The 17260-nt window shown below is 35.3% G+C and overlaps 1 protein-coding gene across 8 annotated transcripts in view; it reads left to right on the plus strand.

Annotated features, from left to right (window-relative positions):
- The window catches only part of LOC143230480 (uncharacterized), a 94207-nt gene extending 78827 nt beyond the window's left edge, over window positions 1-15380 (plus strand). For 2 of the 8 annotated variants that reach the window (XM_076464121.1, XM_076464122.1), the window contains exons 15-19: window positions 1625-1743; window positions 2570-2681; window positions 11706-11761; window positions 13876-13989; window positions 14824-15373. In XM_076464121.1, coding sequence (XP_076320236.1) covers window positions 1625-1743; window positions 2570-2681; window positions 11706-11761; window positions 13876-13989; window positions 14824-14856 — 434 coding nt within the window. In that variant the 3' untranslated portion in view covers window positions 14857-15373. Of the gene's footprint in view, window positions 1-1624; window positions 1744-2569; window positions 2682-11705; window positions 11762-13875; window positions 13990-14823 lie in introns of those variants that run through there. The other 6 variants (XM_076464116.1, XM_076464115.1, XM_076464117.1 and 3 more) reach the window with 5 other exon arrangements.
- The last annotated feature ends 1880 nt before the right edge of the window (window positions 15381-17260 follow it).

A 17260-nucleotide genomic window follows, 5' to 3' on the forward strand; every position in this document is an offset into this window, starting at 1 on the left:
CACGATGTATAAGGAATAGTTTATTTTTACTTAAATTTACATGACAAGATCTTCTGCACTTAGTTTTTAAACTTATGCTGTACACTGTATAAAAGTCGATAATTAATTCGCAGAAGTACACGTGTGAAGTAATTAACCAATTGTAGGATTTTGAAAGTGATTACAAACTTCGATGTAGCAACCTCGTTAAATAATTTACATTGTTTTTACTTTAATCATGAATAACAAAATAACGTCGGAATACTTCACCGTAAAGTTTTTAGATATTGTAACACAGCCAATGTAGTTATGTACAAATGATTTATTTTTTATTTGTGATATTTTAATGTTAAGCGAATTTTCGAATTAATTTGGTCTTTCCACTGGGTCAGCGGCGAGTTTATGGTCGTACAATGCCGAAATTCAGAATTCAACTTCCCGAAGTGGACATGATGCAAAAATCTCACTGTGTAGTTCTGCATTTAAAAAATAACAAAAACGAATTAATTTCATGATTTTTAGCTGTATGAAACGCGTCATGTGACCCAAACTGAAAATGTGTTACATTTTAGCTATTGCACAATGTAATCACGCACGTACGTAGGGGGGCTTCAATGTTTTTGTTGTGATGTAAGAAAAATAGTTTATGGCGCAGCTACTTATGCTATTTAACGTTGTTTAGAAAGTATGTATTCTTATAGTTAAGCATTATCAATTTTTGGCTTGAAATAGTCGCATACAATGGCTTCTGTTTGCACTTTGTAATCGTAATCGAGAAGCCATATTGCAATTGTCAGGTTTTGTTGACCGGATTCTTTACAGTAGGTGCCTGTAATTCGTTGGCGATAAATTCAACAATAATCAAACAGCACATAATCTACTTGTTTTAAAACAATATATTAAACAGTATCCAGTGCTTTAAGAACTGTATCTTTTTCGTCAAAGTATACGCAAGTATATTTTATTTATACATACAATAATACAATTTGCAATAACGGTTACTACAAATAATAACTATGTACGAAAGCTTTACAAACTTACGAACAATATCGAGTCTTCTTACTGATATGAAGCTTCCTTGATGTCTTATTGAGGGTTTACGATAAGCGAGTTAATTTCGTGTTGATGTAGGCACAATTCATTTAACAGGAAGCTAATTTGTCTTGTGTTCTTTGCTGATCACATGTGGGTCTTTCGCAGCTGAAGTTATATAATTTTTTCGTGAATCTGCTGAATATAGATGTTTGTAACATTCTAAATTTATAAACGTTCCTGGTCAAATATCTGAAATTCCCGAAAAGTAAACATTAATCACAGATATATATATTAATATCGATATTTGTTTAAGTTAAATTTATATTTAGAAATACATACAACTTATATTGTTAAATCTGTATTATGAAATTTTTAACTATAAATTTAACTTAAACAAACATCGATATTAATACAGACATATGATAATAAATCCGTCACAAAGCATTTATTTGCTTTAGTACAAAACCTCATTGTGTTATCTACTGTATCCATCACAGAGAATCGAATCCTGAAGTTGTAAGTCCGTAAACTTACCAATGACCCATTGAGGGGACCGTAATTTATGAAAAGGGCTTATTACGTGTCATAACATTTTCTTTTTTTAATTTAGTGGTAATTTCTCGACAATTATGGAAGTCTGGAAAAGTCAGCAAGATCTTTCTCGCTCAGAATTTTACATCAACCGTTTTTGGTTTTGCTGGAATTTATTTTCTGTCTTTTAGATTTGAGGTAGAGTAATTATCTAATGTACTGCAAACTTCTGTACATTGTGATGCGTTAATTTTTTCTGTAAACAAAAGCAGAATCTCCAACTTCTACCACATATTCCTTCACTTGTAACAAGTAATTGGTTTGTTTCGAAATTTCGCGCAAAGCTGCTCGAGGGCTATCTGCGCTAGTCGTTCCTAATTTAGCAGTGTAAGACTAGAGGGAAAGCAGCTAGTCATTACCACCCAACGCCAATTTTTGGGCTACTCTTTTATCAATGAATAGTGGGATTGACCATGACATTATAACGCCCCCACTGCTGAAAGGGTGAGCATGTTTGGTGTGACGAGGATTCGAACCCGCAACCCTCAGATTACGTGTAGAGTGCCTTAACCACCTGGCCATGCCGGGCCTTTGTAACTAGTAAATCGTGGTAGATGTTACAGATTGCTGTTCTTTCAATTCTAACTAGTAAATCATGATAATGTTACAAATTTCTGTTTCTTCAATTCTAACCAGTAAATCGTACTAGATGTTAAAAACTGCCTATATTCAGTCAATTGTAGCAATGTTAAAAATTGTCGTTCTTTCACCAGAAGTCAGTTACTTTTATTAGATAGTTAAAATAGTTTATAAATTCGCAAACCATTTCGTTAGGATTTAAAACGTATATTTCAGTCATTTTCAAGTAGAAGAATTATGTTGTCAAAAATAAAATATGGAGTGTTAGTTGAAACAGGATATTTATAAAATCAGTCTTTCTCTAACGTGCTCAATTGTAGCATGAATTTTACTGTGAAGTTATTACTGAAATCCAGATATAACGATAAACTTTGAATCCTTGTAGCCCAGTCTGTGGGAGTTCCAGAGTGAGAAAGACGTGTCAGATGTTGATGCAAATGTTTACACCCAGTATATCCGCATGCTCTATTTGTCCGTATCTACAGCTACACAGTGTGGTAAGTTTTGGTCAGCAGGTTACATTTATTATATAAATAGGCTATTATATACTTTCGAACCACCTAAACTAATATTAAACATTGTTTCTGTCTTTTAATAAACCTTTATATTTTATCTGTTATTTTTCCTATCCCAAAACTGTATACAGTCTCGGTTACTTTGATCAACCTTGTAGTCACCATAAAAATACAAAATAAATCTCAGCTATCCTTGATATTTTGGTGCCTAGGATTACTGTATATTGTTACAGTCAGTTACACGTTTATTCGTTCTTATGGCCAAAGCTAATACAATTATAATGCTCTAGTCATTTAGATTTATGGTTTTACTGTTTCTTAGGTTAGTGCGAAAGCAAAAAATTACAGCAGGAACACTTCGGGTAAATACAGCATCAAAGCACCAGCACACTCATTGTATTATAACGTGCTGCAATCACAAGATAGCTATCGAATACTTTGTATTAAATGTTTTTGTATAAGTTAATACGCGTGTCACTTTTTCGTTATTTTTATAGCAATAAGTTTGTTTGTTTTGGAAAGCTACTCGAGGGCTATCTGTGCCAGCCGTCCCTAATTTAGCAGTGTAAGACTAGAGGGAAGGCAACTAGTCATCACCACCCACCGCCAACTCTTGGGCTACTCTTTTACCAACGAATAGTGGGATTGACCGTCACATTATACACCCCCACGACTGGGAGGGCGAGCATGTATGGCGCGACGCGGATGCGAACCCGCGACCCTCAGATTACGAGTCGCACGCCTTAACACGCTTGGCCCTGCCGGGCCCATAGCAATAAGTAATAAGTAAAAACAGTACGAAAGAACAAGAAATTTAATACTTGTACAAGTATGACGAAAGTTAAGCATAATATTTTGTTTGGGTGTTGTTAGCACATTACTTCATTATTACAACAATAGCTACGCAGCCTATTTGCACCACTTCTACCATTTTATTATGCCAACGACATCTTCAGTTGAGGGCTGAACGGTCAAATTCCCATAGCTACAAGTGGCACTGATACACTCCTAGTTTTCAGACAAATAAATGTTTGAATAAGTGTTGCTTTATGTGCAGGAAAAAGGTGTGTTTTATGTACAAGTTTTATCACTGCAGTAAATGGTAACAATGACCTAATCTGTATTTATCGTATACCAAAGAAGGCAACTTTTGTGTTTGATGGTATCACTATCAATATGTAAGCATACAGTCCACTGTTTAAAGTCTCAACCTAATCAGCACTGAGTGATTTTACTGTGTAATTACAATTAAATAAATGCTGGAACCAAATCTGCATCCTACTACATTAATTTCGCACATAACATGATGAACATTAAGTCAGAGGTATGCCTTTCTACTGTTTTTAATATTCTCAGAATGAATTAATTTATAACTGCCAAATGTGTTAATTTTTCCAGGAATATCTGATAAATGGGTAGGTGGTGCAAGATCCAAGGAGCTCCAGTATCCACACACACAAATACGGCAGGTGTTCAGGTATAAGATTAATATTTCTTGCGAAATATTGATCTCCTGGGGTGCTCGAAGACTAAACAGTCCTCCTTCAACCCCGCACCTGGTAGAAATTAGAAAAATATTAACGTGAGTGGATAACACGGATAGACAAATTAATGGATGTGGTTTTATTCTTGTAAATGCTTGTCTGGTAAGCGTGGCAGGCAAAGCAAACCCCCTCCAAAAAGAGAGACGGGGAGATACGACAAGAAGCAGGCCGGATAGAACACGAACAATACACAAACGGGCCAATTCATGGCCGGGCATGGATCGATAGATCAAAGTGCCCAAGCGGGGAACAATAGATCCAATGCTTAAGAATTAGATGTGGGGGGAAACGGGAGTACCCCGAGAAAACTCACTTTCACGACCTGGGCGCCGAATAATCTACCCAGATCGTGCCCGAGGGTAGCTGTAAGGAAAGAAAGTCTAGGTTAATAATCATTGAAAAAAAATAACAAAAAATATATATAAAATAAAAAAATGCAAAAATAATAATCACGATCACGATGAGAGGCAAAGTTTGGTTATGATGGCACTGTCGGGTTAGCACGTTCTGTGTTAAACATGCGCCTCATTGATGTTTGAAACATTTTTATATGTTGATATGCGTGTGAAATCTCAGGTGAAGTTTCAAGTATTGCTCCTTGGCTTGGCTGTTCTACACTGGTCTGGACGGACTTATGTCTTCCCTTAATTTGAGATTGTGACGACTTGGTGTTTGTAGACTTGGATTCGGTTTGAACCGAGGCGTCTTTAGTTGCCGGTCGCGTGGTTTGTATCTGGGTCGAGGTAGTGGAGCTTGGAATGAAAGGTGTGGTCCGGCAAGATTTGTTGTTTGTCTTCTCAAGCTCAGAGCGGTTTGATTGAGAACGGTCGGCAGGTGTATTAGTTGATGCTATAGGTTGCGAAACGTACTCAGGTTGTTTGGGTGTTCTCGGGTTAGTTGGGCGACGTCGGGGGCGTTCAGCACTAAAATGAAAAATATAGTAATAACAACCATTATGTAGAATTGTATCGGCAACATGCTTGGTGGTGGTTGCTATTTTCATGAAGCTAGTAGGTTGTCTGGTAGATTTTGAGAATATACGATGCACGGCGTATATTTCAGACTTTGTCTGGCTTTCTATGGCGTTCTTGATCTCGGACGGATGTATCGAAGGGTGTATACCTCTGAAGAAAACAATGAAAAGGCTCGTTGGGCTTTTTGTCGGAGAGCATCTGATGTTAATTACAGTATTCCACGGTTCACAGAAGTATGAAAGGTCGGCAGGAGTTGACGGTTGAAGGAGAATACCTTCTCGGCTAAGGAACCGTGTTTTAGAGTGGTCTATGGATGCGCCGGGCTTAGCTATTTGTAAAGGCGAAAGGTGGGGTGGTAGACCGTCGACGATTACCGGCGGGACAGAAGGCGTGAGTGGTATAGCAGGTCCAAGTAACGAGAACGACATGCTGGGAAATCAGAAGGAGAGAAAACACACGTCTTACTTACTCGGCGTCAAGGGTGGTGTGACGACATCTATTATCCACTAGAAACTCAACCTCAAATTCACGTATCATTATTTCTATATACCATGTAATGCGAAGTTCACTGTTCTTCAAATCAGTCGTTATGCCTTTTCAACTCAAACTCTACTTTTCCAGTTTAACAGAGCATCTAGAGCCATATATTGTTATTGACTCTCCTACATCTGTTGTAACATCGGCTGAAATGGTATTTGTTCCTTATAGTTCTAAGCTGCAACAGAATAAAAACATTCCATTGACTACAGTTATAGTAAGGGTTTCTTTCTTAACTCTCTTGCCATTTTTAAGAGCTGAACATTAGCTGCAAAGGTATGGGAAGTCATCTTGTCCTCTCTTGGCTGATGCACCATGACACCATACATTTTAATATTTTTTGGTTATGACCCAAATTCTGCTAATGGAACTAGGTGTGCGAGCTATGTTTGCAAATAGATCTCCTTGGCGCAGCCACTGATAGACGACAAAAGGAAGTTTAGACAATCCCTGGAGAACTTTTGCAACACACCCTAAATAGTTTGAAGACCCAGGTTTGGATCGCAGCCCAAGGGCTAAGAACCATTGCCTTATATCATCTGTTGCAGTGGAACTTGTAATGGACATTTCTGTTTATTCTTGAGGCTATCACAGTTCCTGGAAGTTATTTCAGAACAGAATGTGCATTTGCAGTTAACACTGCTACTTTTCCTCCTCTGTTTCAGCAAATAGTTCAGTGTAACTACTTTGAATTACAGTGCCACAGATACTGCTTCCAACAGTGATGGACGTTCTTATTAACCTTTCAATAAATGTTTTGATGACTACGTCATCATGACTACCAGGAAAAATGTACACAAATGAGTTAACTTACTACTTCCTTAGATAATTCATGTAAAAAGCTAAAATTTTATTGGATCCCTGCCTTTAACCCTTGAACTCAGTCATATGAATTGTTCTATTTTCTGCACAACTAAGAATTTCGTACAACTAATATTTTAATCCTAGTCATTGGATCACACCTTTTATAGGATTTTGAGTACCAAACTATCCAGACACAGCATCAGATGCTGCACCACTATCCTTGGGGCCGTCCATTTCAAGTAATAACATGTTTGAGAAAAATAGTCCAAATTATCCTTTACTGTCCTCTTAAATTCTGATAGCTTCACTTTGTTCATATCACTAATATAAAGAAATGATGACGCAGACAGGACCTTACTACCATCTTCTCTTCTACTGTGTACAAGTGACAATGGTATAAATGTTTGAGGAGATCCTAAAAAAGTCTGCAGTGTGATTCATTGACATATGTGTTTTAGACATTGGGTCACTCCTACTCCAAATGCTCTGAGGCTTTGAGTGCCAAACTGTCCATAGATAGCTTCAGATACTGTAATATATATCCCTGGGTCCATCTACTTCGTGAAACAATTTGTTTGAAATGTTTAAGGGATTAGTTCACTTCTCCTTCACTGCCATTTCAGTAGTGATAGATAATCTCTTTCACATCACTATCACAACTAAATGTTGGTTCAAGTAGGAATCTACTACTATATTCCGTACTAGTATGTGGCAGAGATGTTTCAGTATTTGAAGAAAGTATACAAAATCTTAAAAGACTCCAAATATTACAAAATCTTTGAAAGAAGTCCAGATTTGAACAATACAAGGTATGCAGATTTTCATCAAATTCTACATCAAGTTCTGCCACTAGACGAGATCTCAGAGTTATGTCAACTGATAAAGCTCAGCTACCAGACAAGGTATCAGAGCAATGCCAGATGAGAAGGGAAATGTCTGCTCCAACGAGCTTCTGGATCACAGTAAAAAACTGTCTGCTTTTATATTTTTTATAAAACATTTGACAGATTTAACAGAGAGACTATTTTTAATGTCAACGTAGGGTAAAGACCAAAATCGAAAAAATAAGTATTTTATAGTGTTGGGTCAGAACCCTAACATCGTTTATTGTACATGTCACGAGGTTTTAATGAGTTACATTCAAAATGTGATTAAACTACTTTTTATTTGCGCTTATAAAGCTGTTAATATTTACAAGTGTTTTATTTCTTGCTTTTCACATGTATTTTTATGTATTATTATAAAAGTAATTAAAATATAAAAATAAGATAATCTTTCTGTTAGTTAAAGCTATATTAGGTAAAATAAATAATATTATAAATGTTCACTAGGCAAACATTGAAGAAGGTTGAAGTAGCTCAGTGGGTAATGTAATTCGACAGGATAACGTGAGCCGAACGTTCCACAAATGATTTACAATTTATAATGATGCGAATAATACTAGTAGTTAGACAGGGTTCAAAGGGCAATAAAATTTAAGTATAAATACGTGTATACTACTACAAGTTTAAAGTTACTTAGAATAAACAAATGTGGTTTCATTTTACAATAAAAATCATTCTAGAAAGAAAAAGTGTAATTTAGATTTATTTATATTATACTTTATTTTTTGTTAGTTACTAGGTGGGTCAAATTGAACGACCTTGTTTAGAGATAGGGTAGAGATAGGTAGAGGAAATAATAACAAGAAAAATCTTAAAATGAAATCTTTTTACGAAATTTTAGAGATTACACAAATGATTTTTGAGATTAAGTAAATTATTTTTATTCTTAACATAAAAATCGTTTTGCACTTGGACTTAAAAAACTCTAAGTATATTCAGGGACAAATCTTTAGTGAAAATATTTTTATTAAAAAAACTGATTCTGTGTACAAATGACTTGTGATATTTACTAAACGTCAGCCAAAGTTTGTGAAGATTCATGTACTGTATTAAACGTTATAGTATTAAAACTATGTACAAGTGGTCACGGACTCGGTATTTTGGACCAAACCCACATTGAGAGAGTTCGTATCTGGCTCAATGCTAAATGTTAAGTGCATGTACTATAGATATTAGGCATGTACATTAGTTGACAAGGTTGTGCGCGCCGACTGGGCGCATTTAAAACGTCATGAACAGGCAACTAAAACGTATGAAAATATTGTATGTGCCTTTTGGCGGGAATTTTCGAGAAATGAATATCAGCTTTGGTATATAAAACTGAAACGTTAGGCACTTTCACTGAGTTGTTGGAGATCTCAAAGACAACCGACAAGAGTGTGTCTGTTTGTTTTGAATTTCGCACAAAGTCACACGAAGCCTATCTGCGCTAGCGGTCCATAATGTATCAGTGAAAAACTAGAGTGAAGGCAGTTAGTTATCACGACGCGCCGCCAATTCTTGGGCCACTCTTTTACTAACAAATAGTACGATTGACCGTCACTTATAATGTCCCCACTGCTAAAAGGGCGAGCATGTTCGGTAGGACAAGAAATCGGACCCGCAATCCGAAGACAGCGAGTTGAGAGCCCTAACCACCTGACCATGTCGGGCCCAACATATAAGAGAAAAGAATGATTCTCACGTTATTCTAATTAAAGAGGATAGAGGTTCACAACTAAGGTTGTCTTGATTACCAAATTGCGATGCGAACCTGGATACTTTATTCCCTGTATATGCAAGATAAATATCATACTACATTAATATACCTAAATAAATTTTCGTCGATAGTAATAGGTCTATAGAAGGATTGTTGTTGTAATTAAGCACAAAGCTACACGATGGGCTATCTGTGCTCTGCCCACTACGTGTATCGAAACTCGGTTTCTAGCATTGTAAGTCCGCAGCCATACCGCTGTGCCACTGGGGTGCGTATAGAAGATTGAAAATTATTTCAACTACGAAATTTTAAAACGAAACATTTCAGTTAATTTTAACTACGTGTGCTTTAAAAACAAGAGGCAACACGTTTGTAAACTTATAATTCAAAACTAATATTTTTCATCATCTGTGGTTCTTTTTTTATGTTATGGGACAGACTGCAGTTTCTGCTGATTTTTAGATATTTACACATATATGTCATGTTTTCAGTATAATATAAATCCTTTACAGTTGAAGCATTTGTTCTCTGGATAAATTTTGTTTAAATTGTCTTCAAACTACCTATTTCGATGATTATTCAGTTTTGTTATCCTTGAAAAATATTAATAAACTACGATTATCCAACTTTTATAACACCCCAAGTCCACCTCTGGTCAAGCGGTACGTCTTCGCTTTTACAATGCTAAAATCAGGGGTTCCATTCCCTTTGGTGGACTCAGCAGGTAGCCCAGTGTAGCTTTGCTATAAGAAAACACACATATACACATAAGACTTTCAATGGGTTAACGGTAATCTTCTGGACTTAAAATCCCAAAATTCGCAGATAGTCCATTGTAAAGTTTTGCCGTAACACAACTTTATTATTATTATTTGGATGGTTAAGTTTCTTATGTTGAGTTCTGAATAATTATATAAGTATGTTCTAATAAATAATAATGAAAAGAAGATATTGATTTCACTCTAAATAGATCGTTCTACTCCTCATTAGTTAATAAATAATTTATCCGCTATTTATGGCCCGACATGGCCGGGTGGGTTAAGGCGTTCGACTCGTAATCTGAGGGTCGCGGGTTCGAATCCCGGTCGCACCAAATATGCTCGCTCTTTCCGCCGTTGGAGCGTTATAATGTTACGGTCAGCCCCACTATTCGTTGGTAAAACAGTAGCTCAAGAGTTGACGGTGGGTGGTGATGGTTAGCTGTCTTCCCTCTAGTCTTACACTGCTAAATTAGAGACGACTAGCGCAGATAGCCCTTGAGTAGCTTTGCGTGAAATTTCAAAAAACAAAACAAACTATCCGTTATTTAATCTCAACTTCGTACCTTTTACCTTGTATCAGTGAATTTAACACTTGCAGTATGTGTTACTTGTCGAGTTTATATTTTCACTGAAGTGTTTTCTTGGTCAAGGCTACTCATTTGTTTATTTATGACTAGTTTCCTAATTGGACCATATCTTAACATACGATACATCTCATCTCTTTAGTAATTTATAAGCCAGTACAATCAAAGTAAACATTTACTTTTAAAGCACACTCGAAGTGTGTCCCGACATAGCCAGGAAGTTAAGGCGTTCGACTCGTACTTTGAGGATCGCAGGTTTGAAGCTCCGTCACGTAAAACGTTTTCTCCCGTTCAGTCGTGGGTGCGTTATAATGTGACAACCAATCCTACTATTCGCTGGTAAAAAAGTAGCCCAAGAGTTGGCGGTGGATGGTGATGACTAGCTACCTTTTCTCTAGTCTTACACTACTAAATTAGGGATAGCTATCGAAGATAGCCTTCGTGTAGCTTTGCGCGAAATTAATAAAAACAATCACTCGAGGCATTATTACACCACTTACTAAATTAAAGTAAGGTATATTCACAGTAGGAACTTTTAATGATAACAGTGAGTAGATAACGAAATAAATTTTTACCTTCATCTTTTAGCTGCGAATAAAGGTGTATCCTATAACGTGACAAAGTTTCTAATAATTTATCATTTTCTGGTTGTTCCTGACATGAAACTTTTGTCAGGGAAAGTGTTGATTGATATATGTTTTTAGCCGTGAAATAGCGATTCATAGAATTGCTCTAAGTTTTTTTTTTTTTTTAACTTTTAGTTCTTGACTGATTTCATATCTATGGTAAGTACAGGTTTGAGGCAAGAGGTTAAACCCTTTCCACTGATGTATTTAACTATGTCCAATATTTCATAGATTAATTCATTCTAATTTTACCTAAAATAATTTCAGTTTCAGGATAGGTTAGAAGCAATCCAGATGAGTAATCAAATCGAATTGAGTGCACACGCGTCCAACGCTTAATATTTTGGTGACGCTCCAAAATATAGATAATAAAATGAATAAAAGGTCTCATAAATTCATTACCCTAATCCTGCCTGAAAGCATTTCGAATGCCGCGGATGTTGAGGATCCAGCTTGTTTATTTTAATAAAAGTCTGTAGTATATTTCTACTTCATTAGATAGTTTTATTTTCATCCCCACTGGATTTGGTAATAATCCATACATATTTGATGAAATAGAATATAGTAAGTAATGTATGCTATTTTTCCTTTAGGAGCTGCTAACATTCAGCCACATGGCTGGTACGTGACTCTTTTAGTGTGTATTCAGGTAGGATTTCTGATCGCTATTAATTGTTCAACCTTTATTCTGTATTGTGTTATAATTTGTATTGTTTTATACCTCCGACTATGCCCAAGTAGCGCAAAACGCAATGAAAAATTTATAACAAGATACCAAAAACATTAAACAATCAAGTATACAACATAACCTAAAACATCGCTCTTTAATTTAATGCAGTTGTAAAACTCGATATGCCATTGTTAATGCATGTAAAATTTCTACCTCGTTAAGACAATATAAATATTTATTGTCCTGGCAGTTGCTTGAATTTTGATGGTTTCCGCATAATGATATTGTATCCCTGTGGGAAGTGCAGGATTTTAAGGGAAGAAGAACAGACTGTTATAGTTGAGGAGGTTTTGAGGGATGACAGACTTTCATAGCAGTGGAGATTTCTGAGGGTAGATCAGATTATAATAGCTGTGGAAGTTTCCGAGAGAAAAGCAGATTTTTGTAGCTGTGGTGGTTTGTGAAGGAATAACAGACTATCATAGCTGTAGAAGGTTTTGAGGAAAGAAACAAACTGTTATAACTGTGGGTGTTTTTAAGAAAAGAACAGATTAATTGGATGTTTATTCTCATTTCAAATGCTTTTTACACGATATGTTATCATTATAAAAAAACATCAACATAAAAAAATACGAATGTTTATTGTGACGATGTGTTACATAATTTTTGTAATGATAATCACATGTTCTTTTCCACATGTTTTCTCATGTTTCAATTGTCAGTTTTTTGTTTTTTCATTCTAGTTATATAATTCGAGAATAAAATATTTCTTTAATGGTTGAGTACATTATACTGAAACAATTTCCAATATGCAAGTCAATAAGTCACGTGACAATCATAATCGTAGAAAGTAGACGTGAAACGGCATGCAACAGAATTATCTTTTATCCTTGATTTCTACAAAAAATTAAACGCTCTTGGGATGGGTATGTAACATCCTTTTCCTGCGTAAAATATTCATACATTCAGAGCATATAGATGTGTTCATATCGGAAACAGAAGTCCCAGGACGGAGGCATCCCTTGTGATTTATTTCCTTGGAAAACAAGGGAATGTAGAGGCCTAAAAGAGGCCTGCAACAAGTCGTATCATCGCCACGATAAGCAAAGTGCGGCGTCTTATAACAAGTGAGAATCCATGACCACAAAGGTCAGAGTAAGCAACATAACCAAGTATAATTTTTGTCTGAAAAACGGCACAAGTTATTTTGTTAAAATATCCCTTTAATCATCACATATCTCAGGCAGGTGTAGAATTGGATGGAAGTTCGTTCTATTCCATAGAAAGTTATACTGGTCAAATGGCTTATCTATTTCTGTGTGATTAAACGGCTGAAACAAAACTCTGAGAAACTGTCATTGACATACTCTTGGTGGATTATGAAAATAATCAGAGAAATGTGGTGTGCTATGAATATTATAGCCTCGTATAATGAAAACTACGAAGCAGAGCTATTGTCAAGATGCACGGTTGTTAGATAGAATATGAACTAACACAGCAACATAGATTGTAACGACATGGCGAGGCTCCATACTCGTCTTAATTTAATGTACATAACCTATGTATCATATAATGAGCATTATAAAATAAAGCATCATGTGAATATTTTTAATTGGATTTTTATGTCACAGAAGTAAGCTTTATGTAAATGTTTCTTAACTGGGTTTTGTGTCATAAAAGTAAGCTTCATGTAACTTTTACTTAATTAAGTTTTTATGCCATAAATGTAAGCTTCATGTAAATGTTTCTTAATTGAGTGTTTATGCCACAGAAGTAAGCTTTATGTGAATTTTCTTTAATTGGGTTTTTATGCCACAAAAGTAAGCCTCATTCTTTTGCGGCTCCATTTATGAAGAAACAAATCTTATACAAACGATAATCCAATTAATTACAAAAGAAGTAATAAAAAGTCGTAAGCGCAGAAACGCTTCCCTTTATCTTTTTAATTTAAGGCTAAAGTTGTTAGTAACTGAAGTTTTATTTCCATTTTATAATCAAGCACAAAGCTCACGTTAGTCATGTGTTTGAACATCAGTCGTTATCGGGTAATAAAAATAGTAACATTGCTCTGAATGTTCTGTCTTTTTATATAGAGCATGATTAATTACGTGTATTTCGCCGGTATCCTCAGCCAAACAATAGGTTCGTCGAGTAGGAATGAGATGGATTGGTTAATTGCTTCAAGAGATCATCACTTAGATACGAGTGTAAGTATCAAAACATCAGTGTTAAGCGGTAAACAAATAAGTTCAATAAAGCTCTTGATATTACTACCATTGCTGAGCTGCTTTTTATTGCGTATACATAACATAAAAACCATTACTTTAGGCTTAACACAAATATAATTTCCATCACGTTGTATAGAATTGTCTGAGATGCACAAGTAACGATAACTAATTATTAGCTGTAAATGTACTTTACTGTGTGTCTTCTTTAACGTATTTAGGTAGGGACTAAATGGGGCTAAGTACCAGAGCCCATAGTCTTCTTATCGGGCGTCCATTGATACTTTTATTCCATGTAAAATTACTTGGGTTGTAGGGCCCATAAAAAATATTAGCTCCTGGGTGTATCTTCAGCAATTTTAGTCACAATCATTGATTCTTCAGTCACGAATAAAGAATTCCTATTTCTTTCGGCCGAACACCCTCTTTTATTATCTTGTCTCATTTTCTTAGTGTTAAGGGGCTTATATTGCTAAAAAATCGGGTTTCGATGCCGCGGTGGCCAGGGCACAGATAGCCTATTGTGTAGCTTTTCACTTAACAATAAATAACCTAATTAAAAAGGCATAATATAATCAGTTTTATTCTTAACAGTGACTCAGTCGGCGGTTCTCTTTCCAATACTTCGTCTTACGTCCATAAATTACTAGTTAAGTTTAAATATTCTGATTGGATGTTTGCCAGCCACTCGTTGGTCATCGTAAATCCTGAACATTTTAAAAGTGGATTTTTAATTAATTACTTAACTGTTTTTGTGAACAGTTATCTTAGAAGAAAAAAGAATTAAATACAATTTTTTTTTTTTTTCTGGTGCAGATCGCCACATCTTGTCACGAAGATGCTGTTTGACAAGAAGATCTTAGTGAACAAGAAAAAAGAAATAGCGAACCAGAAAGCAATTCTATTAAATGACAGTGAAGTGAAAATATTGTTCGATCTGATAAATTAGCATGTTTATCAAATACCTTGAGAGAAGAGAAGTGCTGAGTTTGAATAGTTTGACGTTTTGTGTTTTTGTTTATTGTCTGAAAGCTGGTATAATTGAATATGGTATTCATTCACCTTCATGCTGGAACCTACGAGGCACAACCACAAAGATGAATAAGTACCAGCTTATTCAACCGTCAACTGTGTTTTGTTTTTATTACTTGTGTGCTACTAACGAACAATTTGATTCTAGGTAAAGTGTTTAAAATATCAACTGTAGACCTGGAAAGTTCAAAGTTATAGAAATTATACCTGGTGACCATGTATATTAAATGTTATATTTACCATTGTATTTTACCACGACCAAATAGTTCAGTCAATTCATCAAAATTCTTCGAAGTCAAAATACTTAAAACAAATGACTGTAATAAATTTATTACGATCGTATTTTTAAATTGTTTGTTTGTGGTTACTTAAACATAAAGCTAAATTGTATTAGTAGTTTGTTCGTGTCTGTTGCTTGAATATAAGCCTAAATAGTATTGTTAGTTTTCGTTTGTGTTGCTTGAACATAGGGCTAAATAGTGGTAATAGTTTGTTCGTGTGTGTTGCTTGAACATAGGGCTTAATAGTGGTAATAGTTTGTTCGTGTGTGTTACTTGAACATAGGGCTAAATAGTGGTAATAGTTTGTTCGTGTATGTTACTTGAACATAGGGCTAAATAGTATTAGTAGTTTGTTTGTGTGTGTTACTTGAACACTTGAACATAGGGCTAAATAGTATTAGTAGTTTGTTTGAGATTGTGTGTGAAAAACATAGTAGTCGAAAGAAGATATGAATAACTGTCAGCACGAGATGTGCTTCCATTCAACCTGTTTTAATAGCATGAAAGCGAAATGTACATAAAACCGATTACACAGTAGGTGCTAGAATATCGGTGAACTGTAGCCAAGAGGTTGATAAAAACATCTTTATGAAATGATGGAAAATTTGCTAAAACGACGCACTTTTCCATTTTAACCTCACAGGCGTAGGAGGTACAATATACGGGAAAATAAATCTCGCTTACCTGTGGAATTTGACGGGAAATGCTAGAGATGGAATTACATCCGTGATCTTAGGACCCCTGCTTCAGTCAGGGTTTGTAATATAGAGCGTAATCAGGAAAAAATATACCAGCATTTATCGTCATTGTACGTATAACTGAAGCAAATGTGAGACAGATGCTTTACCTTTACTGAAACCTGTATCCAACTTGTAAAACTAGGAGCAGTGTAAGCAAAAATAGTCCGTAACATGACCCAATGTGTGAATAGTTTTTTTGGTAACTACCAGGTTACAAATGAGTCTATGTTTTCAATATATTAGCGTCCGTTAATAAATGGTTCTGTAGAAGAATGTCAGTGGCACATTATGAAAAATTTATGGTATTAAATTATATTAATTCCAAAAATTTTGAAACCAAATTCCTTAAGTCACAAATATCATACAGATGATAATTTACCCATATAAATTAAATAGTTAGTTGTATAAAGCTCGTTTACATAAATTAAGGTGGTTTAACTTATCTAAAGCTTAACGTGTATATTTTGTACTCATTTAGATTACAGAAAAACTGTTGTCTAGATTTCACAAGTATTAACTGCTTCAATCTGAATGTTAAACGTAGTTTAACAAGAAGGAATCTTTAATAACCGCGGCACTTGAAATTCATTTAAGCAAGATCAGAGTAAATTGGTCTTCGAGATCTCACCCCTTTTATTATAAGCAATATTTTTGTGCGCTAGAAATACCAAGGTTGGTGCACACGTATACACGATTCTATTTTATTTTTCATCAGGATTTTTACCAACCTACCATTAAATTGAAATTATTTTAGGCAAGATTAGAGTAAATTAATCTTCGAGACCTTGGACTGGTCAAATACAATCAATCAAAAAGGTTTGACCTCCTGAGTTCAAAACTATAATTAGATCTCGAATGGAACAAGGAATAAGGAAGTTATGAGTTAAAGGTTTATACTTGAAAAATAAACAAGCGCGGAGCCATTCTAAGAGCCGTTATGCCGCAGCTGAAAATGCTACTGAACGTCTCAGTCAGAATACCTTTACCGGTATCGATATTATCATTTATTCAAAACCCTAAATACATATCAACTTTACTATTACAACGAGTTCAATCATTCCTTCATATTTGTGGCTCAGCGGTAAGTCTGCGGAGTTACAACGCTAAAAACCGGCTTTCGATATCCGTGGTGGGCAGAGCAGAGATAGCCCATTGTGTAGCTTAGTGCTTAATTCAAAACAACAACAACATCCTTCATAT

The sequence above is a fragment of the Tachypleus tridentatus genome, chromosome 10 (assembly GCF_004210375.1).
Source record: "Tachypleus tridentatus isolate NWPU-2018 chromosome 10, ASM421037v1, whole genome shotgun sequence".
NCBI lineage: Eukaryota > Metazoa > Arthropoda > Merostomata > Xiphosura > Limulidae > Tachypleus > Tachypleus tridentatus.